The following is a 27,240-nucleotide window of genomic DNA, read 5'->3' as shown; positions in this document are numbered from 1 at the left end:
GTCGCTATAACCATACTATAACAGAGATGTCTGCTGCGACGTTCTTCAGGCGTCGGAATCGAAATGACATTTGTCACCCCCGATCGGCCGATCGGACTATTGCAAGCAGCATGGGTGTGGGTTGTCAATCCTAATATAGATCTATACATAATTATCACGCTCTCCATACAAAAGACTCTGGTTATAACTATTTCAGGAATTTTAACCTATACTCTAAGAGTACGATGAAGACGAGTCTCACAATTTACAATAACGAGTTTACGTGTAGTATGCGTGTAAAACCTTTTCTATGGTGGAGTTAAAATCCCCTTTCGTGTAGTATGTGTGACGTGTGAAATCCATAAACTATATCTATTATAATTTATCATGTGGTATGTAACATCCCAAAATTACAGGCCAAAAATTTCATTTTTGGTAAGTTATTATTAAACCAACAATATAAGAAAACCTCCATAATATCATGTCATGTCAAAATCAAAGTAGAAATAATCAAAACATGTTATCATAAACAATATCAGAGTGTAATCCCAAATATCTCATGTGCGGAAAACCATAGTGTGATTCGTTGCGATTTGTCGTAAAAAATGCGTTTCTACTTTTTAGGACACATAGTGTGTATAATGGAGCTCTATTAACGAATAACAACTTCTGATAGATCTTTATTTTCTGAGGTGTCGTTTGATTGTGAAATGATCTTCGGTAAGTGATAGTTTTATGGTAAACGTTTTACACGCAAGATCTAAACATTCAGCAATGAAGTAGCATTTGACCCATAAATACACTTCTTGCCACAAATTAATAAGGTCCTCTTAAGTTATATATGATATAGATGTTATCTTTATGATTGTAGTAATAATATTTATTAAATAGAATCACTACAAATTCCAAAAATGACATATAAATTGTTATTATTGTGTTTTTTAATAAAAAAAATTATCTTTATTTTGAGTATTTTAATAAATATACATAAGTTTTCTTCAAATAAATTTAGTGTATATATATATATATATATATATATATATATATATATATATATATATATATATATATATATATAAAGAAAATCTACAGAAAAGTTTTTAAATTTTAATTTTATTAACGAAAAAATCATTCATTATTTTTTGTTTGCAATTTAACATTTAAAACCGGCACTAACCAGTTCCAATAATTATTTTACAAGTATTTATCAATTTTAACAGTTAAATTGAAAAAAAAAAGGAAAAAAAATTAGAAATAACTTTTTCGGTGATAAACCAAAATACAAAGACTTTTTTTTTTTTTTTTGTAGATTTCCGCCATTTAAAATTATAAACCTTAGGCTGGTCGGTATATAGTGTGTACTGTACACTGCAAACACCACACCGACCCCCTAACAAAAGTGTGGTATACGTTTTGTGTGTTACAATTTTACCGTACGAGAAAAAAAGTCACATCTTTCAATTGTAGTATTTTGTTAATAAAAATATATATTGTGGTGAGTGTGGTAAGATACGATATAACACCCACCAATTTTATAGGATGAAACAAAAAAATTAACGGGACAATAAAAAATATGATGAGCACACCCTTACAAAATAATGTTAATGACCATTTTCCATCGTTCATGGTTATACGTATAGAATCTTGACCTCTCGCATCCTCGGACCTCGAAGTCGAACCCATCCAGCTCTAATTGGGCTGGGCTTATTTTTTGACCATTATCACTAGATTTTTATAAAGTCAGATTTTTGTTCATTTAAATTATGTTATGTAAAGTAAATCTATTCAAATTCATGATTATACTGATTATTAAACTAAAATAATAATTAATACATGAAAAACCAGTTATTACGATTTTTAGTTATATTATTATTAGATAATCGGGTTTGACACACCCCTTGGCCCTTTGTACCCCACCTTGACAATCCGAGTACAGTTGAAGATCATCTCGTTCACAGTTGGCACCGATTTCAGCCAATACACCCTTATCCAAACCCAATAATCTCATCTTCCTCTCATCCATTTCCAACCAATCCTTTCTCTTAATCTCTTCTTTACCCTCGGCTTCCATTTCTGCAATCACACTCACCAAACCACCGCCTCCTCTCTCCACCACAACCATGGCTGCCACTTCATGTTTCCATGCTCTCTCAACCCCAGCCTGCAGATCATCATCGTCTTCATCTCGCCAGGCTCCGATCAAGCCCAACCAACTCATCGTCTGCCGCTCACAGAAACGAGATGAAGCTACAACCGCCGACGCATCAATATCTCGCCGGTTAGCTCTCACTGTTCTCATCGGAGCAGCTGCTGTTGGCTCCAAGGTTTCTCCCGCAGATGCTGCCTATGGTGAAGCAGGTACTTTTCCAAATTTGAATCTTAGAAATTTCAACTTTGTTCTGAAATTTGAAGCTTGACATCATGGGTTTTCTCTGATTGCAGCCAATGTGTTCGGGAAGCCGAAGTCGAACACGGATTTCGTGCCTTACGATGGTCCGGGATTCAAGCTGTCGATCCCAGCGAAGTGGAACCCTAGCAAAGAGGTAGAGTTCCCTGGTCAGGTGCTTCGTTATGAAGACAACTTCGACACCACAAGCAATCTTAGCGTCATGGTTACTCCTACTGATAAGAAATCGATCACCGATTATGGCTCCCCCGAAGAGTTCCTCTCAAAGGTAATATATAAACGGAACTCCGCAACTCTCAAAGAATGAGATCGATTTACATTGCATAATCTTATCGTTTTCAGGTGGATTACTTGCTTGGGAAACAAGCTTATTTCGGGAAAACCGCATCTGAGGTAACCACCTTCACCTTCATTAATTTATATGTATGAAATGAAACTTGGCTTTTGATGATGTGTGTATATTTTAGGGAGGATTTGAACAAGATGCAGTTGCAACAGCAAATATATTGGAGGTTGCAACTCCGGTGATCGGAGGAAAACCATACTACTCGTTGTCTGTGTTAACAAGGACGGCTGATGGAGACGAGGGTGGTAAGCATCAACTGATCACCGCCACTGTGTCTGACGGAAAACTTTACATCTGCAAGGCGCAAGCGGGTGACAAGAGATGGTTCAAAGGAGCAAAGAAATTTGTTGAAGGCACTACATCATCATTCAGCTTAGCTTAAGAGATTGTCTCGAGTTTGTAATTAGTAATTGCCATTCCCATGGTGTTTCTTTTGCCGTACGCTCATCAAATTCCTTGAGACGTTTGTGTTTCTTTGATCAAGTGGAATGTGGATAAATTGTCTAAACTTAATCAATATAAGGACCCTTTTGCATTACTTGAGGAACATTTTGCTATTGTGTTACAAGATCTTGTCACATTTACGTATGATGGTTCTTAGAGTTTGGTGTTGTCCAAGTATATTTGAAAGTTGAGTGTTGTATCTTGCAAATCTATATATACTTGTAAAAGAGAGGTTTTTACTTGAACCATATTTGAAACTTGCGCATAAATTTTTAAGTTATTTTTAATAATTATTATAAATTGGTAAATAATATTAAATTAATGCAAAAACTAAATTCTAATAAAAAAAAATAACTAAACTACAATATTAAAATATCAAAATTTACTTTTATTTATAAAATTATGATTTTAATTTTTTAACATATTATAGTTAACTTATTAGTTTAAGTATGTTTTCGTATGTGAATAATTATCAATTTAAAATCACAATTTTTGTATATTTATGATTTTATGCAAAATTATTAAATTATTATTTTCAATATAATGTTAAACGGTTAACTTAAATCAAAATTAAAGTTAAATTTGAAAAAAATCGAGAAACGATTTTATAAATAGTTAAACGTTATAAATTATAGTGTTAAATCTAAACTGTAATACTAAATTAACAAACAAAAAAATCATGAAACTATTTTTTATTATCATTAAAATTTTTCAAATAAATAGCTTAAAAATAATTTACAATAAGATTAGTTAAAAATAATATTATATAAAAAATTATAATGTTATATTTAAAAACAAAAACATTGGTTGTTGTTTTAAATAATTACAATCAAAGAAACTAATAATATTTATCAAATAAAATTTTAAAAATGTTAAATTTCTAAAACCAGTTTTAAATAATTAAGAGTTTCCAAATGCGTTATTTAAAATAACTTACAACAATAATAGTTAAAAGTAACTTTATACATAAAAATTACTTACAACAACAATGTTTGATGTTTTAAATAATTACAATGATAGAAATTGAAATTTTAAGCAAATAAACATTTCAAAATTAATTAATCAACAACAACTATAAATATCATTAAACCTTATATTATATTTAATTTTACTTATGAGTAAACTACAAATAGAGGCTATTGAGACAATCGGGATTGTAGAATTTTAAAATATATCTACATTATCATATAATTCAAAACAAATAATGTTTATACCAACTTATTATAAGATTTATTATATAAGAGTTAATAACAACGCGATTGATATATTAAAAAAAACATATATTTGTAAAAATTCCAAATATATTATTGTATTCTGCGCAATGTGCGAGTATTCGCCTAGTATGTTATATTTCAGTTATCGTTTGGGGATGATCTTGTTATGCGAACGTCGTTTTGTCTGTGTTTCTTGCACATCATTAGCACATTATGCCTTACATTAATACCCTTCTTGTTCCTCAATCCTTAACCATTTTTTAAGAAACTTGGTTGACATCGTAATGAATATGACTGACACATTTTCGGGAAAAAAAAAAGATATTTAACGAAAATAACTGAAATGTAAATGTTATTTTAGAAATGACAAACATATTTGCGAATACATTAAAAAATAATGATATAAACAACAATGTTTTTGTGAAATTGCCAAAGTTTTTTTTTTTTTTTTATCAAATTAATATTATTTCAATTTTGAATATTGGACATTTCAAAAAGTTAAAATGACCGTGTAATTTTTTAAAGTACTTAGGCCTATAAGTGTATTGGTAGACATGGCAATGAGACGGGTTTGGAGCGAATCAAATTTGATCCAAACCCACCCCCCAAATACCTAGAACAACCCACCCCCCAATAAGACACAAATTTTAAAATCGATTGTGTGTGTTTTTGTTTCAGTCCCATCCCTTTTACATATACAAAAAACAAAAAGCGCACACACACAAACACTAAGAACATATATATATATATATATATATATATATATATATATATATATATATATATATATATATATATATATATATATATATATATATATATGAAAGTCGATTGTGTGTTTGTGCATGATTGTTTCTAACCCATTTCTCTTACATACAATACACAAGCACCAAGAACATCGATAACACATATATGGAAAACTTATTAAGTGTGTGTTTTGTTTCATATCCATTTTTCTTACACATATAAGCACCAAGAACATGCAAATATGAAAATCGATTGTTTTGGTTTGTTTGTTTGTTTGTTTTTTTGTTGGTTTCAAACTCATCTCTCTTACACACATAAATACCAAGAATACACCAGACACAAACACCAAGAACACATAGATCTGAAAATCGTTCACGCTTGTGTTTGTTTATCCCTAAAACTCGAAGATTACTCGAGTTTCAGATCTCGATTGTTAGATCTTGAGTTCGTACGTGTTTGGAATTCAATTTTCAGATCCTCAAATACACTTTTCAAATTAAAATTTTTGAGTTTTAGTTCTCTGACTTTCATGTTGAAGAACTCAATTTAGATCCTCATTAGAGAAGATAAAAGAAAAAAACTTCATTACTAAAAGCTTGCTGGATTTACCACAAACGAATTAAGTGGTAAAATCGATAAAAGTATATATTCTTGTTGAGCAAAGACATGTAATTGAATATTCGGAGTGGTCTAGTCTAGTCACTAGTAAGTAGTAGACGTGCCCAAAAAAACCGATTCACAAACCGAACCAGTTAGTGAACCGGAAACCGGTTTACCACCGAACCAGTTCAGCCTTGAACCGAACCCCCCATGAACCGAACCGTCGGACTGGACCAATTCGCTATTTTGATCGTTAGGACCGGTTTCGAACCGGTTTAATAAGAACCAGTTTTTTGATCCGGTTTTGAACCGATGTTGAACCGATTTTTTGATCAAGTATTTTAATCCGGTTTTGAATTTATTAGCCCAAAAAAAAAAAAAAAGCCCAAAAACAAAAACAAAAAATAGAAAAGCTTATTTGCGTCGAATCGGTTTTGAACCCGTTTTTGCTGAACCAGTTTCTACTAAACCGAACCGGTTTACATATGTTCGGATATTTTTGGGGCTGAACCGGTTTGGAACCGAACCGGTTTGGGTGTGAACCGGTTTTGACTACTTTAGCCGGAACCGAACCGGTTTTCTGAACCGGTCAGGTTCAGAAAAAAAAAACCGGGTTGTGCATGGCTAACTAAGTAGTGGATAGTCGGCCCATAAGTAACTTTTTCCTGATGCATAAAGAAAAGCCCAAACGGCAAAAGCAGTGTTCGTAAGTTGTAACGCCCAAAAGCCAAAATCCAATTCTTGCAGCTCAGCAGCAGCAGTAGCACCACCGTATCCAACCATCGCCACCGCGAGAGTATTGACACACACTAGCTGCAATAATTATCGGAGGAACAAGATAATTAAACCTATCTTTCATATAAACGAAATCCTGAGAAAGGGGCAATGTCTAGTGCTTTTGGGTATCACTATGCTGTCTCGTCCACCAACCGCCATCCATCGCCGCTGACACCAAAGCCACCATCGAAGTCAATACTCGGTAAAATCCCGACCACCAGTACTGCAACGGAGTGCCTATCTTCCCAATTGAAACTGACTACCTTCCACGCGCCCTTCTCTCCCTTATTATCAACTTCCTCTCGTCGTTGTCGATTGGTTTCGTCCACCGCAGCAGCAGCGAGAAATAATACAAACCCTAAAGAATCAGAGAAGAAGGAGGAGGATGAGCTGGAGGAAGTCGAGGAGGATTTGCCATGGATACAAGAGAAAGCTCTGGACATTGTCGAGTTTAGTGGCTCAGTAACACAGGCCCTTCCTGGTCCAAGAGTCGGCCAAACTTCCTTTCCATGGATTCTGGCTGTCCCTTTGGCTTATGTTGGAGTCTCCTTTGTTTTTGCGGTTGTCAAGACCATTCGCAAGTTCACTTCACCCAAAGAAGTTCGCCGTAAGCTAGTGCGTCTGGCTTTCTCCTTATCTCCTTTTTTTTCTTGTTTGAGTTTGTGCATCAATTTCACTTTCATTACAGTCCTGCTTTGAATTTGTTCTTTGTTACTTTACTTTGTGTGCATCCGTTTAAGCTGCTTACAACTCCTCAAAAAGTCAAAACGACGAACTTTTTGGACATATGCCCATACAAACAAGATTCATTGATGTTAGTGTTGGATTTGAATCTCCAAAAGTTTGAGAATAAGAGGGTATTTTCATACATGTCTACATATATATGAAATAAGTCTAATACCCAGTCAATCAAGAAAGAACTCATCTCAAAATTCATACATTTAATGTGTAGAGTGAACATACTACACATTTAGGGGTTGCTCGGTTGTGTACATTTGCAGTGATTATTCTTACTTAAATAATTTGATTTAAAGTTTGGAATAGTATAGTAGTGTTACATTTGTCTCCATATATAGTTTTCTGTTGCTACTTCTTAAGTGTGTCTCCAAATTTGGTTATTTTGACCTTAAATAATTTGGAAATTGGGACTGTGACTCATCTTTTGTAGTGATTTTATTGGGCAATAAAAGGGATCCAATGTATTATGTTACTCAAAATAGAACTGTAGCATATTTGGGTGGAAAGAGTATGTAGAATGCTTTCCATCTATGTAGAATTGGCAAGACTAAAAAGTATGTGATGAAGATTTATTGCCTTTGACAAGAAACTTGCTAAGCATTATTTGATGCTTTTCAGGTCAATAAAAATGCAGATCTATGCAGGTCAGTAGATGAGTTACTTGAGAAAGAAGGTAATGGAGTACAGCAGGAAGCTTTGATGGGACTGATGCAGAAGGTGATAATGATATACATTTAACTTTGGACTTTACAATATGGAAAGCTTTTGTTTTCTAAATTCAACCTCTTCTGCTAGTTTATTCATTGATTATAGTTTTGTAAAGACAATGAGTTTTTGATATCATTTTATTCTGTATGCAGACAGGCTTCAGCACGGTGGAGATTTTGCGAAAATACATCCGATATGCATTAAATGAAAAGCCTTTCAACCCAAAACTGGTTGCAGCATTGATTCAACTCAGAAAAGCAACAATGATGGATGATTCCCAAGTGGCTGAAATTCTTAATGATATCTCAAGGAGAATTGTTAAAGATAAAGGTACAAAACTGAAATGCTTATGTTTTAAACAAACACAGTAATAGGTTTATAACTTATTGTTTCTGATCCATGATTTGATTAAGAAATTTACTGTCTATGTGGTGAATGTATGCATATAATTAGATGAGGTTTTTGGTTGCTCAAAAATGATTTCAGGTCCAGTTGTGATGAATACATCGGGATATTCTGAAAAGGGCTTAAGGAGAAAGCTTGCTGTTCAAGCACTTTTTGGAAAGATTTTCTATCTTTCAGAGGTAAAAATAAAACCATAAGTGATATGTTTCATTAGCATAGTAGTCCAAAAAAATGCATATATTGTTGACCATTTGTGTTGACTTTCCAACATGCACAACTCCAGCTCCCAGAGTTCTGTGGAAGAGACAGCTCCTTGATAGTGAAAGAAATATTTGGCGTTGCAGAGTAAGCATCTAATCGTTCCTTTTAGAAAGAGTTACATCTTTAAGAAAAAAAATCTCAAATGGAAAAAACTGTACTTGAAGGGAGTAGAATGTTTTTTTTTTTTTTTGTAAAGTTAAAAAAAAATCAAGTATTAAATGGTTTGATAAATTGGTTAACAGTAGTTTTGGTTGAAATTTGCAGCGAGGATGCTGAAAAGCTTAGGATGCATACAGTGGCAGAAGCAGGTGATATGGATTCACTAGAAAAGATGGTTGATGCTTCAGATTCAGAGGATTCTGGGTCAGAATCATAGATTTTGTTTCCAGGCTTTTGTAGACTTACCGGGAGAGATAGAAGCCCTTAAGTGAAGACTGCTGCAACATGAGGATTTTGTAGCTGGATTTAAAAGAAAGAAAAATCATTTAATAGTTTTATGCAGACTGCAATTCAATATATATGGTTGATATAGATTGTATCTTTTAATAATTTATTAAAGGGATAATGACATAAAAACCCTTAAGTTTGTAAAATTTTGTTGGTTTTACCTGAAGTTGTATTTTAGGAGGGTGTTTGGGAGTGTTTTTTTTAATTAGAAAAGTGCTTTTAGATAAAAGTGTTTATTTGCTTATAGTGGTGGTAAAAAGAGTTTTTTAAAAAGTGTTTGGATAAGCTTTTATAGTGAAAAAGCCAATCTACTATAATAAATAAAGGTTTTTTTGCCACATGTCCTCTTCTCATTCATTTGGACATATGGCATTTTCTAAAATTTTTAAATTTTTTATTTTCCACTTGTCATTTTATTATATTTTTCATTTTATTAAATTAAAATTTCACATTTAATGTGTAAGGTAATATATATGTAAAGTACTTATTAGAAAAAGTTTATATATATATATATATATATATATATATATATATATATATATATATATATATAATGTATTCAATACATTAAAGTCTCATTAATTTTAATAATTTAAAATTTTCTCATTTTTCTTATAAATTCAAACTTTTCAAATTGTTAAAATTTTATAATTTTTTTTTTAATTAAACCCATGTAATACATAGATCACACACCTAGTAAGTCAATAAGTTAAAAAGTGTTTGGCTTAAAAGGTGCTTGTTGAAGTTATTTTGGTTGAAAAGCCATAAGCAGTTTCAAAAAGTCACGTTTTTCATACTTATTAAAAAGTGCTTATTGAAGCTTATAGAAAAACTATTCTGAAAAGTGCTTTTGAGTTTGCCAAACACTTTTTTTGGCTTATTAGCTTTTCAAAAAGCCAATAAGCAAATAAGCACTTTTTAAACGCAATACCAAACACCCCCTAGGTCCATAAATGCCTCAAATTTGCAACCTTTTCTTTTCTCTGGTTTAATCGGTGTTACCCTTCTTTTTCTGCTTCATAAAAGCCCTTAAGAAAAGGATAAAATTGATTTATTTATTTATTTTTTTTGCAAATTTGAGGCATTAATGGACCTAAAATACTACTTTGGGTAAAACCGATAAAAACTAGCGAACTTAAGGGTTTTATGGCATAGCCCTTTATTAAACAAGTATTATGAAGTAGAGATGAGCGTTTGGGCCGAAAACTAAACCGGAACTAGAACCGAATAAGGATCAATTAAGATTAAGATATTCGGTTCCCGTTTCATAGTTTAAGGATTATTCGGTTTTCGGTTTTTTTGGATACGGTCCAGTTTCAGTTCTGTACACCTTCTTAGATAACACATTTCTTAATTGAACCGAAACGAAAGTGATATTAGGTCCGGTTTTCGGTTCTTAGTTTGAGGCTTATTTAGTTCCGATCCATTAGACCAAATAACATCCATATTATGAAGTGTGTTTTTGCAAAAAAAAAAAAAGTGATTTTGTTAGCATTTTAATAAACTATGTGATTTTCTACTCATTTACATATTACTTTAATTATAATCATATCTTATTTTAAAAAAAATCAAAAAAATATTATAGAAAAATTAGATAAGTGTGCTAAGGTGGTGTTTGGGGTTACTTATTTAAAGTGTTTATTTGTTTATTACGGTTTGACACTGCAAATAAGCAATTTTAAATGATTGGATAGAGAAATTATAAATGCTTATTGGCTTAAATAAGGATTTTGTGATAAGTTCTTATCTAAAACTCTACAGTTGAAAACATATTTACCATTTTACCTATATTTTATCTCAAAAAATGAGTTTTATATCCCATTTTTTTTGGATAATGATATGAAAGGGTAACGAACTTCCGATTTTGTTCACATTTAGCCACTAATTTTTTTTTTTTGTTATCTATCTGTCACTCAGCTATTGAAATTGTTTGCAATTGCATTTTACCCTTATGATCGGGTGTAGGATAAATGCGAACAATTTCAATAGTTCAGTGACAGATAGATAACGAAAAAAAGTTTAGTGACTAAATGTGAACAAAATCGAAAGTTCGTTTCCCTCTAAAAAACTTCAATGAGTAAATGTGAACAAACTTCCTATTGTATTATGTTATAGCAAATTGTTTATTTTTGTTAAATTCTAGCAACATTTGTTGATGAAGAAATCTATGAAATAAAAAAAGGGAGAATTTTATATATGCTCTTTTTAAACATCAAGATATCATACTTACCCAACTTAATTTCTAAATATCATATTTACCCTTCATAAAATATCTAAATATCATATTTACCGTTCATAAAATTTCAAAATACCATGTATATGTTTTTTTTAAACATCAAAATATCATATATGTCCTTATTAAATATCAAAATATGATATATGTACTTTTTAAACATCAAAATATCAATTGTAATATCTAAAATATCATCCATCTACAACATAATAATAATCAATAACAACAAAAACTAAACAATCAAATATACATTCCATAGAGTAGGTTGAAGATGAATCTTTTTGTTTGTCAAGAAGACGACATTCCAACAATTTAGAAATTCACATTTCATAATCATAGACGTTAGGATAATATGGTTAAACTTTTTAATTGTTATAATAATCTAAAGGTATAAAAAAGTGATTATAAAATATTAAAAACATTATAAAAAAGAATTTGGTCAAATATGATATTTTGAAGGTTTATGAAGGGTAAATATGATATTGAGAAATTAAGTTGGGCATATATGATATTTTAAGGTTTAAGAGGGGCATATATAAAATTCTCCCCAAAAGAAAAACAAAACCCCAAAAATATATTAAAAAAAATAAAAAAACCAAAATCATATTGAAAATTTTTATTTTTTATTTTGGAAAATACCAAACCATTGATTTTTTATTTCAGTTTCGGTTTTTCGTTTTTTTTAATATATTTTTCTTTTCTTTTTTTTTTCTTTTTTTTTTTTTTTTTAATTTGATAGATTTTTTATGTTGCTAGAATTTAATGAAAATAATAATTTGCTAAAACATAATACTAGAGGAAGTTTGTTAACATTTAGTTATTGAACTTTTTTACAGGGAAACGAACTTTCGATTTTGTTCACATTTAGTCACTAATTTTTTTCGTTATCAATTTGTCACCGAACTATTGAAACTGTTCACATTTTACCCTTATTACCGGTTAGTGACTAAATATGAACAAAATCGAAAGTTTGTTACATTTTCAAATCATTATCATTTTTTTTCCCAAAAGCACCGTACAAATATGCATTTACATAATATTTTATGTTTCACATTTAATAACTTTTAAATATTATTTATTGATATGAGTTTTTGAAAAATATATTATTTTAAATTTTGTTAATATAAATTTAAGTAAAAGATGTTTTTCTTAATATTACTGATAAAATTCTTGTAAACGATATTACTATAAATGCTTAAGCAGTTTTCTTATATATAAGGTAAATAAATAAATAGTATATAGATATGTTTTTTTGGTTAAGTTGTTTACTCCTTATTTAAAAGTTGTTATTAGAGTTGACAACATATTTACCATTTTAGCATGTTTTAGGGAAATTGAGTAATCTAATATATATATATATATATATATATATATATATATATATATATATATATATATATATATATATATATATATATATATATATATATATATATATATATATATATATTTAAATTACATTTTTTTTTGTTGGCAAAATAACCGTTTGGCCCAACCCGATTTCAAATTCGGTTAAACGGGAATTCCGACCCAGTAATCTGGTTCTCCTATAAATACAATTTAAATCGTTTCGGACTACACTTCGACATCCCTTGTTTCGGACTACACTTCGACATCCTATTCCGGACATGTCTACAACTGAAAATGTCTTCTGATAGCAGTGAAGAAATGTAATTTATATTTGTAAGTTTCAAATTTGTTTCCAACTAAAATCATTTATTTTTTGTTATACGTTTAAAAATTTTAGTTTACGCAATTATGTAGGTATTATAGGGTTTTCTGTGAATTTTAAGCTTGTTAAGACAATTATAGGATTACATAGACTTATACATTTATACTACATGATGCATCGTAATGAAAAGCCCTAATTTTTTCTAGTCTGGAACATGTTCGAAATCCGAAAATAAGTCTGGAATCTGAAAATCATGTTTGGAATACAATGAATTGGGTACGGAATTTTGGTCCGGACTTTATGGTTCGGAATACCGTACCCGATTTTCGGATTCCGGAACATACATACAAAAATCCTAATTTCAGAATACAATCAAAAACCCTAATTCCGAAATACAATAAAAAACCCCAATTATGCTCCAGTACATACATACAAAAATCCCTACCTAATAATTCTTTTGATTGTAGCAAGATAAAACATATACAACGGTTGTTACTACAACCTACAAACCTGAACTTGGGCACGAAATCATGGCGTGCTTACAAAACCCACCAGTTTGTGCGGCGATGTTTAGGCAATCGTGTTTTGGTGATTACGTGAACATGTTGATGGGTGTCGTATGAATGTCACCCTTTACTATGTCACTATCTTATGTGTAAGGGAGTTACTACTTTTGATCCAGTTGACCTATAAGAGTTTTTATTTTCGGTTGGCGACTATCGGGTTTGCTTTGATAGGAAAGCATTTTGCTTGGTCACCGGCTTGCGATTTGGGGATTATTTCCATTCCAATTCTGGTTTTGTAGCATTTAGAGAACGTGTGTTTCCATTTGTGTCGTTTTCACGTTCGGTGAGTATGGATGTCCTTACAAACGTGTTTAATAACTCACTTCATCAATTAAGCAATGAAGACGTGGTGAGAGTCTCACTGCTATGTATGCTAGAGCAATGATTTTTGGGAAAATACCCGCGATAGCCAATTGCTAATGAGTGTATGACACTTGTCTCTAATTTATAGGAGTTTAATAGGTATAACCGTTTTTTTATCCACATTATATCAAAATGATATATTTACTTATTAAGCGTAATTTTTTTGACATAGGTACACATGGGCAGATTGATGTGGGATTTCACTTACAAACAACAGTGTACTATGTTTCATAAGATTGGGGACTATTTGAACCTAAATGCATCAAGAATCGGCAGTAGACACACATATGCTCTGTAGAGATTTGTCTATGCATTTAAGGTATGTAGACTATGTTTAATAAGAGTTTTTAAACATGTATTGTAACTTTGTTAACTTGGTAAGTTGTTTGTCATCTTAATTTTGTAGATTTGGATCTTCGAGACATTTCCCAACAGTAGTATTGCTAGTTCCCATCTTACGGGTGTTATCCCTCGAACATCTGCATACCCTAGGATGAGACGTTTGCATGCACCTGATTGTGAATGTATTCTCGATGTTACTAATGTATGTATTTTAGTCCACCTTATAATTTATAAGTTCATATGACATAATTAACTTACGATTAACCTTTATATAGTTTTTTTTATGCAGTGTTCCCCCAACGAATTGTTGCAGCCTACTACGCAAGAGCGTGCTGTTAGGTGGTGGATTGAGAGTGTCCAGTGGATAGATGCTGCATATTACACTAATGTTTAAGTTATGGTTTTCTTTGTTAATGTTTTAAAACAATTGTATTTTGAAGATGTAGCAAAAACAAGTTTATCCTTTCGAACAACATTTTGTAGAATATTATGATATCGTACAAACATCACTACGGGTTTTTTAAATCAACAATATCATACTGGTTGGCTACCTTTTTTACTAGTATGTCTACTCTTAGACTAGCCATTATTTTTGCCACTTGATTAGGTCCTACTTGAAGATTCACTTTTTGTTGACTCCGCGGGAAACAGAGCGTGACAACTTCTGCTTCTGTGACCCATCCTTTGGCAACGACTACATTTTTTTTTGAATCGGACCTTCACATTGGGATGTGATACGGTTATGGTTTTTAGGTCGTACGGCTTGTCGTTTGTCCATTAATGGTGGTAAAACAATCATGACTTCATCTAGTTCTTTGTATTCAGCTGGAACTGGCACAGGAAACACAACCTCCGCATATGTTGAACTATATGTTTCCATTGTGAAGTGCAATGACACCCATGCACTGCAGTGTTGATATCTCAGTTCCTTGAATAGCGTCATAGCATGAGTATAAGTTATACACAACAATTTCCATTTCCCATACGTGCAGAAGTTGAGTACTAAATATAAATGTTGATATAGTTGGTTAACTTACAATGATCCATCAAGTTAGATCTGAACGGGTTATTGTTGTAGGATTAGTGTGAAAACCGATGGGATGGGTAACTAATGAAAAGTGGTATAGTGTCATAGTTATTTATGATGTGTGATATATCGTTTGTTAGCATGGTTATTTATGAGTTATTATTATAATAATATTGTGGAATTGAAAACATATGTCTCTCACCAAGTCCTCAAACCTGACCACTTAAATTATATGTATCACAAGTAGCAGACATAAGACTGCTAGAACTTGATTGTGATGTCGAGTGATTAAGAGACAACCTGCAATAGTATTCAGGATCGATAAGTCTTTAAGCTATAACTCATGTTATGTATTGATTATGACATCCTTAGAGTTTTGTTATTTTGAAACAATATTTGTACGCAAAATGTTTTAATATATTAGGATTTTTCGCAAACAAAGATAACATAATTTTGAAGGCATAAAGAAAAGTTTTTTTCAGTTTTGAAAATCAGGAAATATCACAACATTTTTTTCTAAAAAACATAAACCTTTTCGGATTTTTGCAGTCAACAAAGTTTTTACCGTCACTATTTACGAAAACCATTTTTTTCATATATAGCAACCAACAAAAATCTTTAAAAAAACATAGACCACCTAAATTTTCACATATAGTAATACAAATAAAAATATGTCAAACAATAACACATAACATAAAGACAAACAATAACACATAATATAAAATGTCAAATACATAATGTCAAAGGACAACACATAATGTTAAAACATTGTAAACAAATAATACATATTGTCAAAGCATAAAACATAATGTCAAAGCATAACATAAACAATGCTAAATCATTATTTCATAAGTAACTTAAGGAACCCCATCTTGGCTTCGTCAGTCGTTGGAAACATAAAAGCTTCACAGTTTTGCTTTTTGGTGAACACAAACAATGCTTGTGAAAATTCGTTGGACCCTTCATGAAAATCGGGAAACTTGGTAACAATGGCCATGCATTCTGCTATTGTTGGAGAAGGATTATTTTGTGGATAAGTTTGTGTGCTTTTTGTTGATATGGCATCCAATAAAGCATCTACTTTTTCTTCAAAAACTGAACTTTTACTCTTGGTTGAACGGTTGTTGGAAGCAAGCTTAGAGCTTCTCTTCTTAGTCGAACTACTTTCATGGAAACTAGGAAAAAGCGGCTCAACATCATCATCTAAATTTATATCATCACTATCTCCTTTGCCCTCCACATTTTCTCCGTTCGGATTGCTATTGTTTTGAAACTGTAATGGAGTCATAGTCTGATCTCCAACGACAACGGAATCCCGAAACAAAAGAGCATATTTCTCATCAAATACGCTCAAATGTGCGTTCCTAAATTTTGCATAATCTTTATTCTCGTGCAAGACAAAAAGATAATATAAATCAAATATGCTCAATCTATATGCAATATATATGCAATCATAACTTAAAATAATTACAAAGAATATTAAATCATACCTTTATTTTCTCCTCCCACCATTCGAGCGACGCATCTATTAGGCTTCTCGTCCCACCGAGACCGGTTTCAAGCCTCATTAATCGGTCATAAAGCTTCCACTCTTTTTTCATATTCTCCCATTTGTTTGTTAGTTGTTTTTTTTTTTCAAAAATATAACCTATTTTGTCCTTCATATGTTTTTGTATATTCTCCCACCCAACTTTAGTTAAGTGAGTACCGGTTTTATTGCCTTTTCTTACTTAGTTACACATGAATCAACAAACGCCATGAAGCTACGATTATCCCATCCGAATTTTGGTTTTTTCATTTTTAAAGTTGTTTCACAATCAACAACAGTGGTGAGGTTTTTGTCCATTATCTGTGAATTTCATCTCAACATTTAAACAACCAACAAATTTTATTAACCTTCCTAAATGATTTTGTCAATTTAAACAATTACTAATCAATCTTTTATATGATTCATGAGCTATAGTTTAGTTAAAACAGAAAAATTAGAACAATAGAAGAAAACAACACAAACCATAATAAAGAAATTGGAATAATTTTCACAAATGGGTACCTGTTATCAACACAAATTGGTCCCAATGAACAAAAAATTTCATCACTTTAATCAATATCATCCATATTTCATGAATTTCACTAATAATTATTCAATAGATTATCAATTTCACAGTTGGATTAAAATGTTAACAACAAAAACTCTTAACAGGACCGATCCACAAATTGAAGGAACAAATCACATATACTGCTAGGAAAATCGAAATCTAAGGAACAAATCAACATACACAGTGCAAGTAAAAACGAAGGTTTACAGTTTCTTGCTATTCAAAATCGAAAATCAAGACCAAAACAAAACCAAAATCGGAGTAATTTACTTACCTGGTCGGAGAGGGAGAAAGGAGATTTGCAGAGAGGTCGTTGGTCGGCTTGGTGGACGATCGGCGACAACTCTGGATGATCGGCGGCGACCGGAGGTCGATGATGATCGACAACGACAAGATCGAGTTGGGGCGGACAAGAACGAGAAGGAAAGAAAAGAACGAGAAGGGCAGAACGTGAGAAGAGACTTCACGGGTATTGATTAAGGTTGGTAGTTGGGGGGTATATGAGTTATTTAATTGTAAAAGTTCCAAAAAATCAAAGATACTTGACTTTTCCAAATGCATTAAATCCTTCTTTATAAAAAGTTAATTTCAAAATATCTTTTACATTTACCAAACATCTTTTTTTTATCCCATTTTAACTTTTTGTAAAAAATAAAGTCTAAAATTGCTTCAAAAAGATTAAACAAACACCCCTAAAATTCAAAAATTACAACTTTTTAGATTATTCTAGTGATCTTTAACTATTTTTGTGGAACCTAATTTGTTATTTCTAATTAAAATGTTTATCCTAAAGGAAAACATAATCACGTAATTTGTCAAAAAGCTCATCTTGTTTTGTGTATTATATATAATCACGAAATCTGTGAAATAGATCTACCAAAGTGTTGAAAATCTTGATTCTCCTTCTTCGATCTTGGCATTCTCTTGAATTAATAAATCGTCCGCCTCGTCTCCAACTGCCAAACCCCAAAAATAGTGAGAGAGATTGAGATCTCCAGTCCGGCGTGATTGGTTGAGAATCTCTCTCACGCCACCCATCGCCACCGACAAGGCCGCCGCCCATGAGATGGGTAAACTCTCGGTCATCATCTACATCACGGTAGCTTTGCTCCTCCTCCTTCTCATATCGCATTCCCCCAATAAATCCAATCACCGGAACAACCATCGCCGCCACCGTCGACTAAAGCTCCGCTCCAACTTCTCTTTCACCCCCACCATCGCAACCACAACGGACCATCATGTTTCCTTCGACCCTTTGGTAGCCGACATTGAACGCAAAAGAGAGGACAAATTGTGGGAGAAGAGTCACTTCTTTGGCGACCATCATCATGAAGCAGAAACCGAACCTGAAGCAGATGATGCTCCGGGAATGGAATCACAACCGGAATGGGAGGACTTCATTGACGCTGAAGATTACTTGAATGATGAACATAAGTTCAATATCACCCACCGATTAGTTTTGCTTTTCCCCAGGATTGATGTCGATCCTTCCGATGGCTTCGTGACTGAGCACGAGCTAACGGAATGGAACCTTGAGCAATCTCAGAGGGAAGTCCTTCATCGCAGTCAGAGGGAGATGGAATTGCATGACAAAAACCACGATAGCCTTGTTTCTTTTGCTGAATACCAGCCTCCCAGTTGGGTCCGTGATTCAGGTAATATATCTTATGAATCAGCTCCTTAATAAATTAAGCGGACACATCAATTGATTGCATTATAGCTGTTTACATGTAGCCAGTGAGATTAGGTTTGGAATCTTGATGCTGCCTTTTTTCGATGAGTTATTACTGACTTCCATACGATAAGATTTGTTAGTGTAGGAAATTTTTGCAATTGCTACCTTTAACCATATAAAGAGTCTATCATAGATGCATATTTGGGTGAAAGACTGAGTACCAGATATGAATCTTTAAAATTAAAAATGGACCTTTTTAAGTGAGAAATTGTTATAAAGAAGTTTTAGCATGTGCCTATTGAGTTTTATCAATGATATGCTCATTCAATTTGAACAAATAGAGTCACAATTTCTGGAATTTGTGAAGAATCAGCATGTAGTTATGGTTGATGGACTTGACTTGAGTGCTTTCTACTATCATTTTGTATTTGGATATTCCCCTTACATCTCAATGTGGGTATGAATTCACTAGATAATAACTCATTTGGATATGATATGGGCTGGTGGAAAGAGGAGCACTTCAATGCATCTGATGCTGATGGAGATGGTTTCTTGAATATAACCGAGTTCAATGAGTAAGTTATTAAAAGCACAAAACTTTGTATCTGGTTTTCTTTTTAAAACTTCCATCTTGTTCTTCCCCTAAAATTTGACTCTTTTTTGTGATATTTAGCTTTCAGCACCCTGCAGACACTCAAAATCCAAGACTGCTTCAGTGGCTGTGCAAGGAGGAAGTAAGGTGGCATGCTATTTAGTATTTATTTTCAATAAATTGTGTAAATTCGTTTCCTTTTTGATTGCTACATATATGATATGTCATATATGTATATTAATTCAATATAAGACTTCAGGGAACGAGATACTGACAAAGATGGGAAAGTAAACTTCAAAGAGTTCTTCCATGGACTATTTGACCTTGTAAGAAACTATGATGAAGATGGTCATAATTCTTCACATGAATCCAGTGATTCATTGGAGTCCCCAGCAAAGACCTTTTTTGCCCAGCTTGACAAAGATGGTGACGGGTAAATCTATAACTATATCTTTTTTTAATGATTTGGGAGTTGCTAATATCTTTAAGGATACAACTGGTTTTAAATTTTTAATGAGGGTGAGTTTTGACTTTTGACTTTTGATGTTGTAGATACTTGTCTGATGTGGAACTGCTACCTATCATTGGGAAGCTTCATCCTTCAGAGCGTTACTATGCCAAACAGCAGGCAGATTATATTATATCACAGGTAAGCATGTTTGATTTTGATTTTTTTTTTATAGGTTTGGCCTTGAAGTTGTAGTAATCTGGTAGATATAATCATGTTGATTGACAGCTTCATTGTCTGAAAACTGAGGGGATCTTTCAGATTTGATCAAATTGATTGAGGGTTTATGATTTAACCATATAACAAAATAATACTAAAACTAGAAAAGCATTAGTAATTTAAGAAATACGAGGAAAAACTGGATTTAGTTGACTTTCATGGTTCAATGATTCATCTAATGCAATTAGTTAGTTAAGCCAATGATGTAGAAACGAATAACAAAAATTATCAATTACCTCTCAGACTCATTATTCAAATTAAAATTAAGTGAGATAACAAGACCACACACTCATTCAAATGATTTCACAGTTGAAGCTTCTCTTGAAATCAATACTACATGAAAATAAGAACTTGAATAAAGCAATTTAATGTTATTAAATTTCATCTATCCGTGATCAAGTGATAGCAAGTCAACACAAATTACCTATCCAATTCATATTATGAAAATAACAAGACATTTGAATATGAAATTTGGTTTGAACAAAATCAACAACACTAGAATCAGCATCTTACATAAGTCAACCAAATCCAAAAAGTCACTACTACATCATATAAAACACAATAGCAGTATAAAAAGAAAGAAAAACGTTCAACAACACCATCAAATTATATTCTAAAAACAGAATTAAAATAGATGAAAAGCAGTAAAAGGATCGAGATTGGAAAAAGGAAGGAACCAGGTATCTCCTTTCTCTTTTACGTGTCTGTGTGTGATGCAATATACATTTAGTCATTAGGGCCTACATGAGTTTGATAAATGTCATGATAATGCAAATGTGAAATTGGATAATTTCTCTGTGTTTGTTGTTTTTGCAGGCGGATACAGATAAAGATGGGCGGTTATCATTGACAGAAATGATAGATAGTCCGTATGTATTTTATAGTGCCATCTTCAATGAGGATGAAGATGAAGATTATGAATACCACGATGAGTTTCGTTGAGATCACATCACACAACAGACTGCTTTATGTATCATTATTTATATTTATTTATGATGATTGCAGGATAGTTTAGACACCATGTTCCTTCCTCTTCTTGATATGTAATAGCTACTAGGTTCAAATTAAACCAATTTCTTTTCTTGTCATTCTTCCTAATTTTGATTCCAGTTTTTGGACCTCAGGGATACCAAACAATTCTTTCTATGGAATATCATATATTGTCTTTTAAGCTAATTTATATATACAGCATATGACAGTTATGGGTGACTTGTTGCAGTGTTTACAAACCCCGGACCTGTCAACACTGGTTGGTTTGGTCTGATTTTTTCTGCTTTTTATAACATAAACATTATTAATTAACTATAGTATAAATTTTAGAAAATTGATTTAAAAACAAACAAAATTAGATGAATTTAAGTATTACTAGAAATGCATTGTTTATATTAACTATTATAAATCTTCAAATATATATTCATTTGAGATTTGGCAATGTTAATTATTTTAGGTCTTTGCCTAGCAGTATCAATATGTGTTAGAAATATATTCCTTCCTTAAGTGGCTCAGTGTGAAACCAATGATGGATAAATGTGTAGATTTAGAAGTAGGATTAGGTGTGTTTGATATTCTAGAAAAAAAAATATATACTAACCATTTTTATTCTATTAAATGTTTTTTTTTTTTTTTTTTTTTTTACAATTAACTTTATTTAATCAATAATGTTCGGTAATTAGATGTATCATTTTTTTAACTAACTAATTTGAGTAATTTTTTTACTAAGGGGTTGTAGCCCCAACGGGATCATGTGTTGTGGAAATGCGTCATTCGGATCATGTGTTGTGGAAATGCGTTATTCTCCAAATGGTTGAGGGTTTAAGTCTCGTCTTAGAAGTAGGTTTAGTGAGTCTGTGGGTGGTATGTGTTAGCCGTTCCAATAAAAAAACTAATTTGAGTTTTACATACCCCTAATTATACTTAACCTTCAAAGATATATCATATTCTAACTAACTAATTTGTTTTGCTTTAGTCTCCAAAACTAAATATTAAATCTTAACATATCAAATGTTGTATACAAGATGAAACGAAATATAGACTCTAGATCTAATACTACCTATTTTAATTTTCGTGCATTATAATATATTGATTTTATTTAACATTATTGTTAAATATTTTTCCTTTTTATAAATATTATATATGTTTAAAAACAAGAAACTAGATAAATGTGTTTAATTAAATATTTTGGTGTAAATATAAGGCTAAATAGTCATTGATGGTTAGTATGGACCAAACATAAAAGACATCTAATATTACATTTAGACCATCTTATATACATGCAATGAACTTCATCGTTGTCTAGCTGGTCACGAGCCACATGAACACCACCTTGATCCTCTCATGATGCTAATTTGGAACAACGATTGTGGCCTCTCGTGTGCCCACCACAATCCACCACGAATTTTCTTCTTCTCTCATGCAAGTTAAACCCACCACGACCACAATCACAATCACTGTTGGGAGTATACCGGATTGTCTGTGGAAGGAGGGTGGAAGACGATGATGGTGAAGCGTATACACACCACAACATGGTGTGTAAACAAAAAGGTCTTGCATCATATGAAACTTAATTATATTGCACTGATGAAATGGTTTGACAAGTATGTGAGATAATAATTATAGATTTACATCACCTTCAACATTAATAATCGACCATTTGAGGTTTTGAAAGTATTTAAACCTACAATAACAGGTAAAAAGGAAAAAAAAAAATCACCAAAAAGTGAAATTAGGATAAAACCTTTTTTTTTTTTTGAAAAACTTAAGGTTTTTATATCAATATCCCTTATGAAAAGCCAAAGCAATCAACAAACAAAAGACAAACAAGAGAACCTGTAAATACGAATTCAAATTAAAACATCCAAATGTGCAAGTCACCAACATTACATAATTTAAATGTACGAATTGAAATGAAATAAAACCAGAGCGCACCAAAAAAACGTGCCTCCCTTTTCAACTCCCAGCAGTGTACCTCTCTATACACAGAAGTCATCATACTGGTCAGAGTTGCTTTTGCTTTACTTAGATTTTACCACTACACTACCCTTGCCTTCAGAACAAATATATAAAAAGAAAGAAAAAAAACCTCATACCACTTCCCATTTCAAATCAAATCCACCACCACCACAAAACACACATACAACACTTTTCATTACACATCAGTCATCCTCTTACTGATTCCGGAGCAACTTGACCACCGCTCCCTCTATGACCGGTCAACCCTGCAACCTGCATTGACCTCTGAGAAAAGTCAACCAACATCTTCCTCTGATTACTATCCGTATGTGGAAGACTAGCCCGCAAAAGCTCCACCGGCATCTCCCGCCCGATAGCCCTTGCCGCCTCCGTGCTAGGCGGCACTTGCGTGTACATGGCTTGCACTAAACTATCATACTTACTCAAACAATACTTAGTCAACAGCCCGAAAAACGCATCAAATGAAGCCTGCCACAGCATCGGGTTTTGCACCCCACGGTTACTTAACAAATGTGTGGCCCGATCCAAAACCGCTTTCAGAATCACCGAAGCACCATCTCCAGCTGGACTCCCTAGCGGCCGAAGTGGCGGCTGCTCTAAAGAACACACAACCGCCGCTAGACAAGCGCTCAGAGAATTCAAATCCATCGCACTGATACATGTGGAAACTGTTTTCACTAAAGCGGTGGTGGTGGTCAGAGCTCCGGTGTCGGAAGGAAGACCGCCAAATAGGAAGCGTAAATGACGGAATATGGCCATGCATACTATCCGTGCAAGCTCGCTGCTTGGTGATAAAAGTTGAAGGTATCTCGATATCAGTTTTCGGCCCTTAGGGAGAGAGACTAATCGTAAAAAGACGATATCGTCCTTGGAAGTCAACCCGACTGAGTTGTTAGTTTTCCCGAGTGGGTCAACGAGCTGAAGCGATGTAGCCAACCCTTCTAGAAGAATCTGCCTTCTTTGCCTCGTTTGAGCTCCATTATCTTGAGAAAATTGCAGGAGGCGATCGATGTCGTCTACATCAAGAAGAAGACAAAGACAATCCTCGATTGTGATTCGGGCTGCGAGCATCGGTTCTTGTTCTAACGGTTTATCAGATTTCTGATCGGAACCACCGCCGGAACCCGGTGGTGGTTCGACTTCAAGGAGAGGCGGCGGGCGGCGGATGAAGGTTAATGAAATCCTTCCATGAGAATCGATATTGACATGATGTGATTCTGTACTGTTGCGCGAGGATCGAGAAGGCGAATCTTTGAGATGAGAAGGGCAGAAACGGGATTTCGACTTGGAACTCGAGTCGGAAGATATTTTCGCGATACGGGCTTGGTGATAGTAATCGTCTATATACGGATCGTTGCTGTGAGTTGCAGCATGTTGCATTCTTAAAACAGATTCAATCTCTTCAGAAGTCATGTATTTTGATTTGAAATGTACACGGAATTTATCGTTTTTCTGATTACCACTACCATCGGAGCCCTGGCGGGAGAGACGCCCGGAGTGTTTCTTTTGGGTGGATTTGGTTTTCGGTTCGTATTTAGTCAGATGCAATGGGCGTGAAGGAACCGGGCAGAGTTGGAGCGGGGAAAATGGGCCGATAAGGTGTTGACCCGGGGGTATAAAATGGGTCGATAACGACCCGTTATGAAGAAGTTTCTGTTGAAACGTGTTGCTTAGTAAGCCCGCATGATCCACATGTAACATATGGTTGGTATTGGCCCAGTTGTTTTGGGCTTGGGCCTGAGCGTATCGGGAAAGGCCGGGAGGGATTATCTGGTTGTAACGGGAGAGGTTTAAGGGTAAGTGGGGATTGGTGATGGCGGATGAGAGGTTTAAGAGATTGGAATGCTGACGTGGCGAGGAGAGATTGGTTTGGGTGGGAGGAGGGACTAAAACGGGTTCGCTGAAGAACTGGTGTTGTTCTTGAGGGTATGATGAAGCTCTGTATAATGGCTTTGAATCTGAGTAGAGATGTGGTTGTGATGACCATTTGCGGGTCCCATGGTGGGTTTCAGTGTCGGAGATGTGATGGTCCAACCACTCGGGTAATTCTCTTTCTTGTAACCATTCAGAGGCAGATGAACCTGAATTTAGTTTACTTAATAAACAGTAGAAATAATATGCATAAAAAAATAATTATAAATTTATAGTTGTGTACTCACTTTCCCTTGAAATAGAACCCGATCCTGATCCTCGATCACCAATAACTCCAGGATGCCTAGGTCCACTAACTGATCTGTTTAACTGCAAAACACAATTCATATTTGATACTCCATACCATATTTACTTGGTTCCCAAGAAATTACGAAATTCAAGGGTCAAACCACAAACTAAAAAGAAAATACAAGCAAATATGTGGTTGGAAGGAAGCTGACCTTTGAAAAAGTAGTTGACAGATCATCTAAATCTGATAAGGAACCAACCCCTGGTTCCTGTCAATAGAAAATGAACAAAATGAAAATTACACCAGAAAGTGCAAAATGAATGGAAATATTGTAACCTAAAAAGCATACCTCTTCTCTATCAAACAAACGGTATTCATCATCACCTAGTCCGTTTAAAGGATTATCATCGTCTTCTTCAACCTCTAAACACCCGAAATCAGCCTTCTCTGAAAGATTTTGACCAAAAAAAGCATACTGTGATGCATCAAAGCGTTTGTCATCTGCATTATAAGTTAAAATGGATTAGGTACAGAAGAAAACCATGAGACAGGTCTTGATAATAGTTGCAGAACACATGTATTTTTTCCCAATGAAATCCAAAGGAATAATCACTTTATGCACATATAAACTGTTGCTAAATTATGTTATATGAATACGCACACCCTCAATATCATGATTAAAATCCATGTCAAATTTGTAAAATTGCATCTGATATAGATGTATCTAGTTTTGTAGCTCCACATCTGTTAACTGTAATTCCTCTTACATACACAAATTAAAAAAATTATTTACAACCACAACACTTATCACAAATCTAAAAGTAAAACGCAACCAATTTGACATCTAAAATTCAAAGTGAACTTTCTACGAACTGAGAGGGTAGTAACCTCTGGTACCCAAACACAAGTGTTATTCGAGATCTCATGTTTTTACAACACAAATTCAAAGAAACAAATCGCTTAAAAACACAGGTAATTCAAAGGAACAACATCAAACTGAGCACCGTCAAACGGCAAGTACCGAACCCAATGAACAATCAATAATCGGGCAATATATAAAATCAAAACCGACTAAGATCGAGATTCGTGGTTATCTAAAGGGAAGGATATCAGTTTACCTGATAAGGAAACCCCAATGATGCTGTTCAAGTCTTTACTACCAGATCTCTCCATACACGGCAATTGGGGAAGGGAAATTTAGGGTTTTGAGAGAAGAAACAGGGAATGGATCGAAGAGAAAAGAAGGAATCCCACCATCTAAAACGAGCACCAGAAAGATTGTTCTCATGTGATTGCGTCTGGAGTTGACGTTCTTCTACTACGCAAAGCTAAAAAGGAAGTAGCGTTACCACTTTCCGCTACTTGTATAATACAAAATTGGATCTAAAAACTTAAGGGGAAATAGGAAAAATAACATAAATGCCTATCAAGTTTTTACGGTTTATTCGTTGAGTCCTTAAAATTTTTATCGGGTTTTATAAGTTCCTAAACTAGGATATGACCTGCTCTATTAGTCTCTGTCAACATGTAATAGCCGGTTCAGTGACCTTTTAAACCAAAAAAACTCACATTGTGTCCCTATAAAATCAAAAAAAAAAAAGTTTGGGGATCAATTCGTGCAAAAAAACACTTTCATTTTCTTCTAAAGTCGGTTCACTTTCAATTCGTATTGATCCCCAAACTTATTTTTTTTTCACAATGTGAGTTTTTTGGTCTAAAAGGTCATTGAATCGGTTATTACAT

The 27,240-nt window shown here is 33.4% G+C and overlaps 4 protein-coding genes across 4 annotated transcripts; 3 read left to right on the top strand and 1 right to left on the bottom strand.

The window, feature by feature from the left end:
- The first annotated feature begins 2,027 nt into the window (after positions 1 to 2,027).
- LOC145035073 (oxygen-evolving enhancer protein 2, chloroplastic-like) lies at positions 2,028 to 3,270 on the top strand. The gene is made up of 4 exons (XM_078983651.1): positions 2,028 to 2,337; positions 2,422 to 2,654; positions 2,729 to 2,779; positions 2,854 to 3,270. Exons 1-4 carry the CDS (start codon positions 2,100 to 2,102, stop codon positions 3,112 to 3,114), a joined length of 783 nt encoding a protein of 260 aa, XP_078839777.1. The 5' UTR covers positions 2,028 to 2,099; the 3' UTR covers positions 3,115 to 3,270.
- Positions 3,271 to 6,423: 3,153 nt separating this feature from the next.
- Positions 6,424 to 9,256, top strand: LOC145035072 (ribosomal RNA small subunit methyltransferase J). Its single transcript, XM_078983650.1, has 6 exons — positions 6,424 to 7,129; positions 7,871 to 7,969; positions 8,113 to 8,290; positions 8,447 to 8,544; positions 8,649 to 8,710; positions 8,891 to 9,256. Exons 1-6 carry the CDS (start codon positions 6,623 to 6,625, stop codon positions 9,000 to 9,002), a joined length of 1,056 nt encoding a protein of 351 aa, XP_078839776.1. The 5' UTR covers positions 6,424 to 6,622; the 3' UTR covers positions 9,003 to 9,256.
- Positions 9,257 to 18,238: 8,982 nt separating this feature from the next.
- On the top strand, positions 18,239 to 21,542 carry LOC145035071 (Calcium-binding EF hand family protein). Its single transcript, XM_078983649.1, has 6 exons — positions 18,239 to 19,027; positions 19,520 to 19,622; positions 19,721 to 19,786; positions 19,899 to 20,072; positions 20,192 to 20,288; positions 21,183 to 21,542. The coding sequence occupies exons 1-6, from the start codon at positions 18,439 to 18,441 to the stop codon at positions 21,306 to 21,308; spliced, it is 1,155 nt and encodes a 384-aa protein (XP_078839775.1). The 5' UTR covers positions 18,239 to 18,438; the 3' UTR covers positions 21,309 to 21,542.
- A 1,646-nt stretch (positions 21,543 to 23,188) lies between these two features.
- Positions 23,189 to 26,859, bottom strand: LOC145035070 (protein PAT1 homolog 1-like). Its single transcript, XM_078983648.1, has 5 exons — positions 26,616 to 26,859; positions 25,847 to 25,998; positions 25,709 to 25,765; positions 25,496 to 25,577; positions 23,189 to 25,417 (listed from the first exon to the last, which is right to left on the bottom strand). Exons 1-5 carry the CDS (start codon positions 26,668 to 26,670, stop codon positions 23,523 to 23,525), a joined length of 2,241 nt encoding a protein of 746 aa, XP_078839774.1. The 5' UTR covers positions 26,671 to 26,859; the 3' UTR covers positions 23,189 to 23,522.
- Between the last annotated feature and the right edge of the window lie 381 nt (positions 26,860 to 27,240).

Source organism: Lactuca saligna, chromosome 3 (assembly GCF_052625555.1).
Source record: "Lactuca saligna cultivar CGN05327 chromosome 3, ASM5262555v1, whole genome shotgun sequence".
Taxonomy (NCBI): domain Eukaryota; kingdom Viridiplantae; phylum Streptophyta; class Magnoliopsida; order Asterales; family Asteraceae; genus Lactuca; species Lactuca saligna.
The sequence above is the reverse complement of the archived record's forward strand: the minus strand, read 5'-3'. Positions and strand labels throughout refer to the sequence as shown.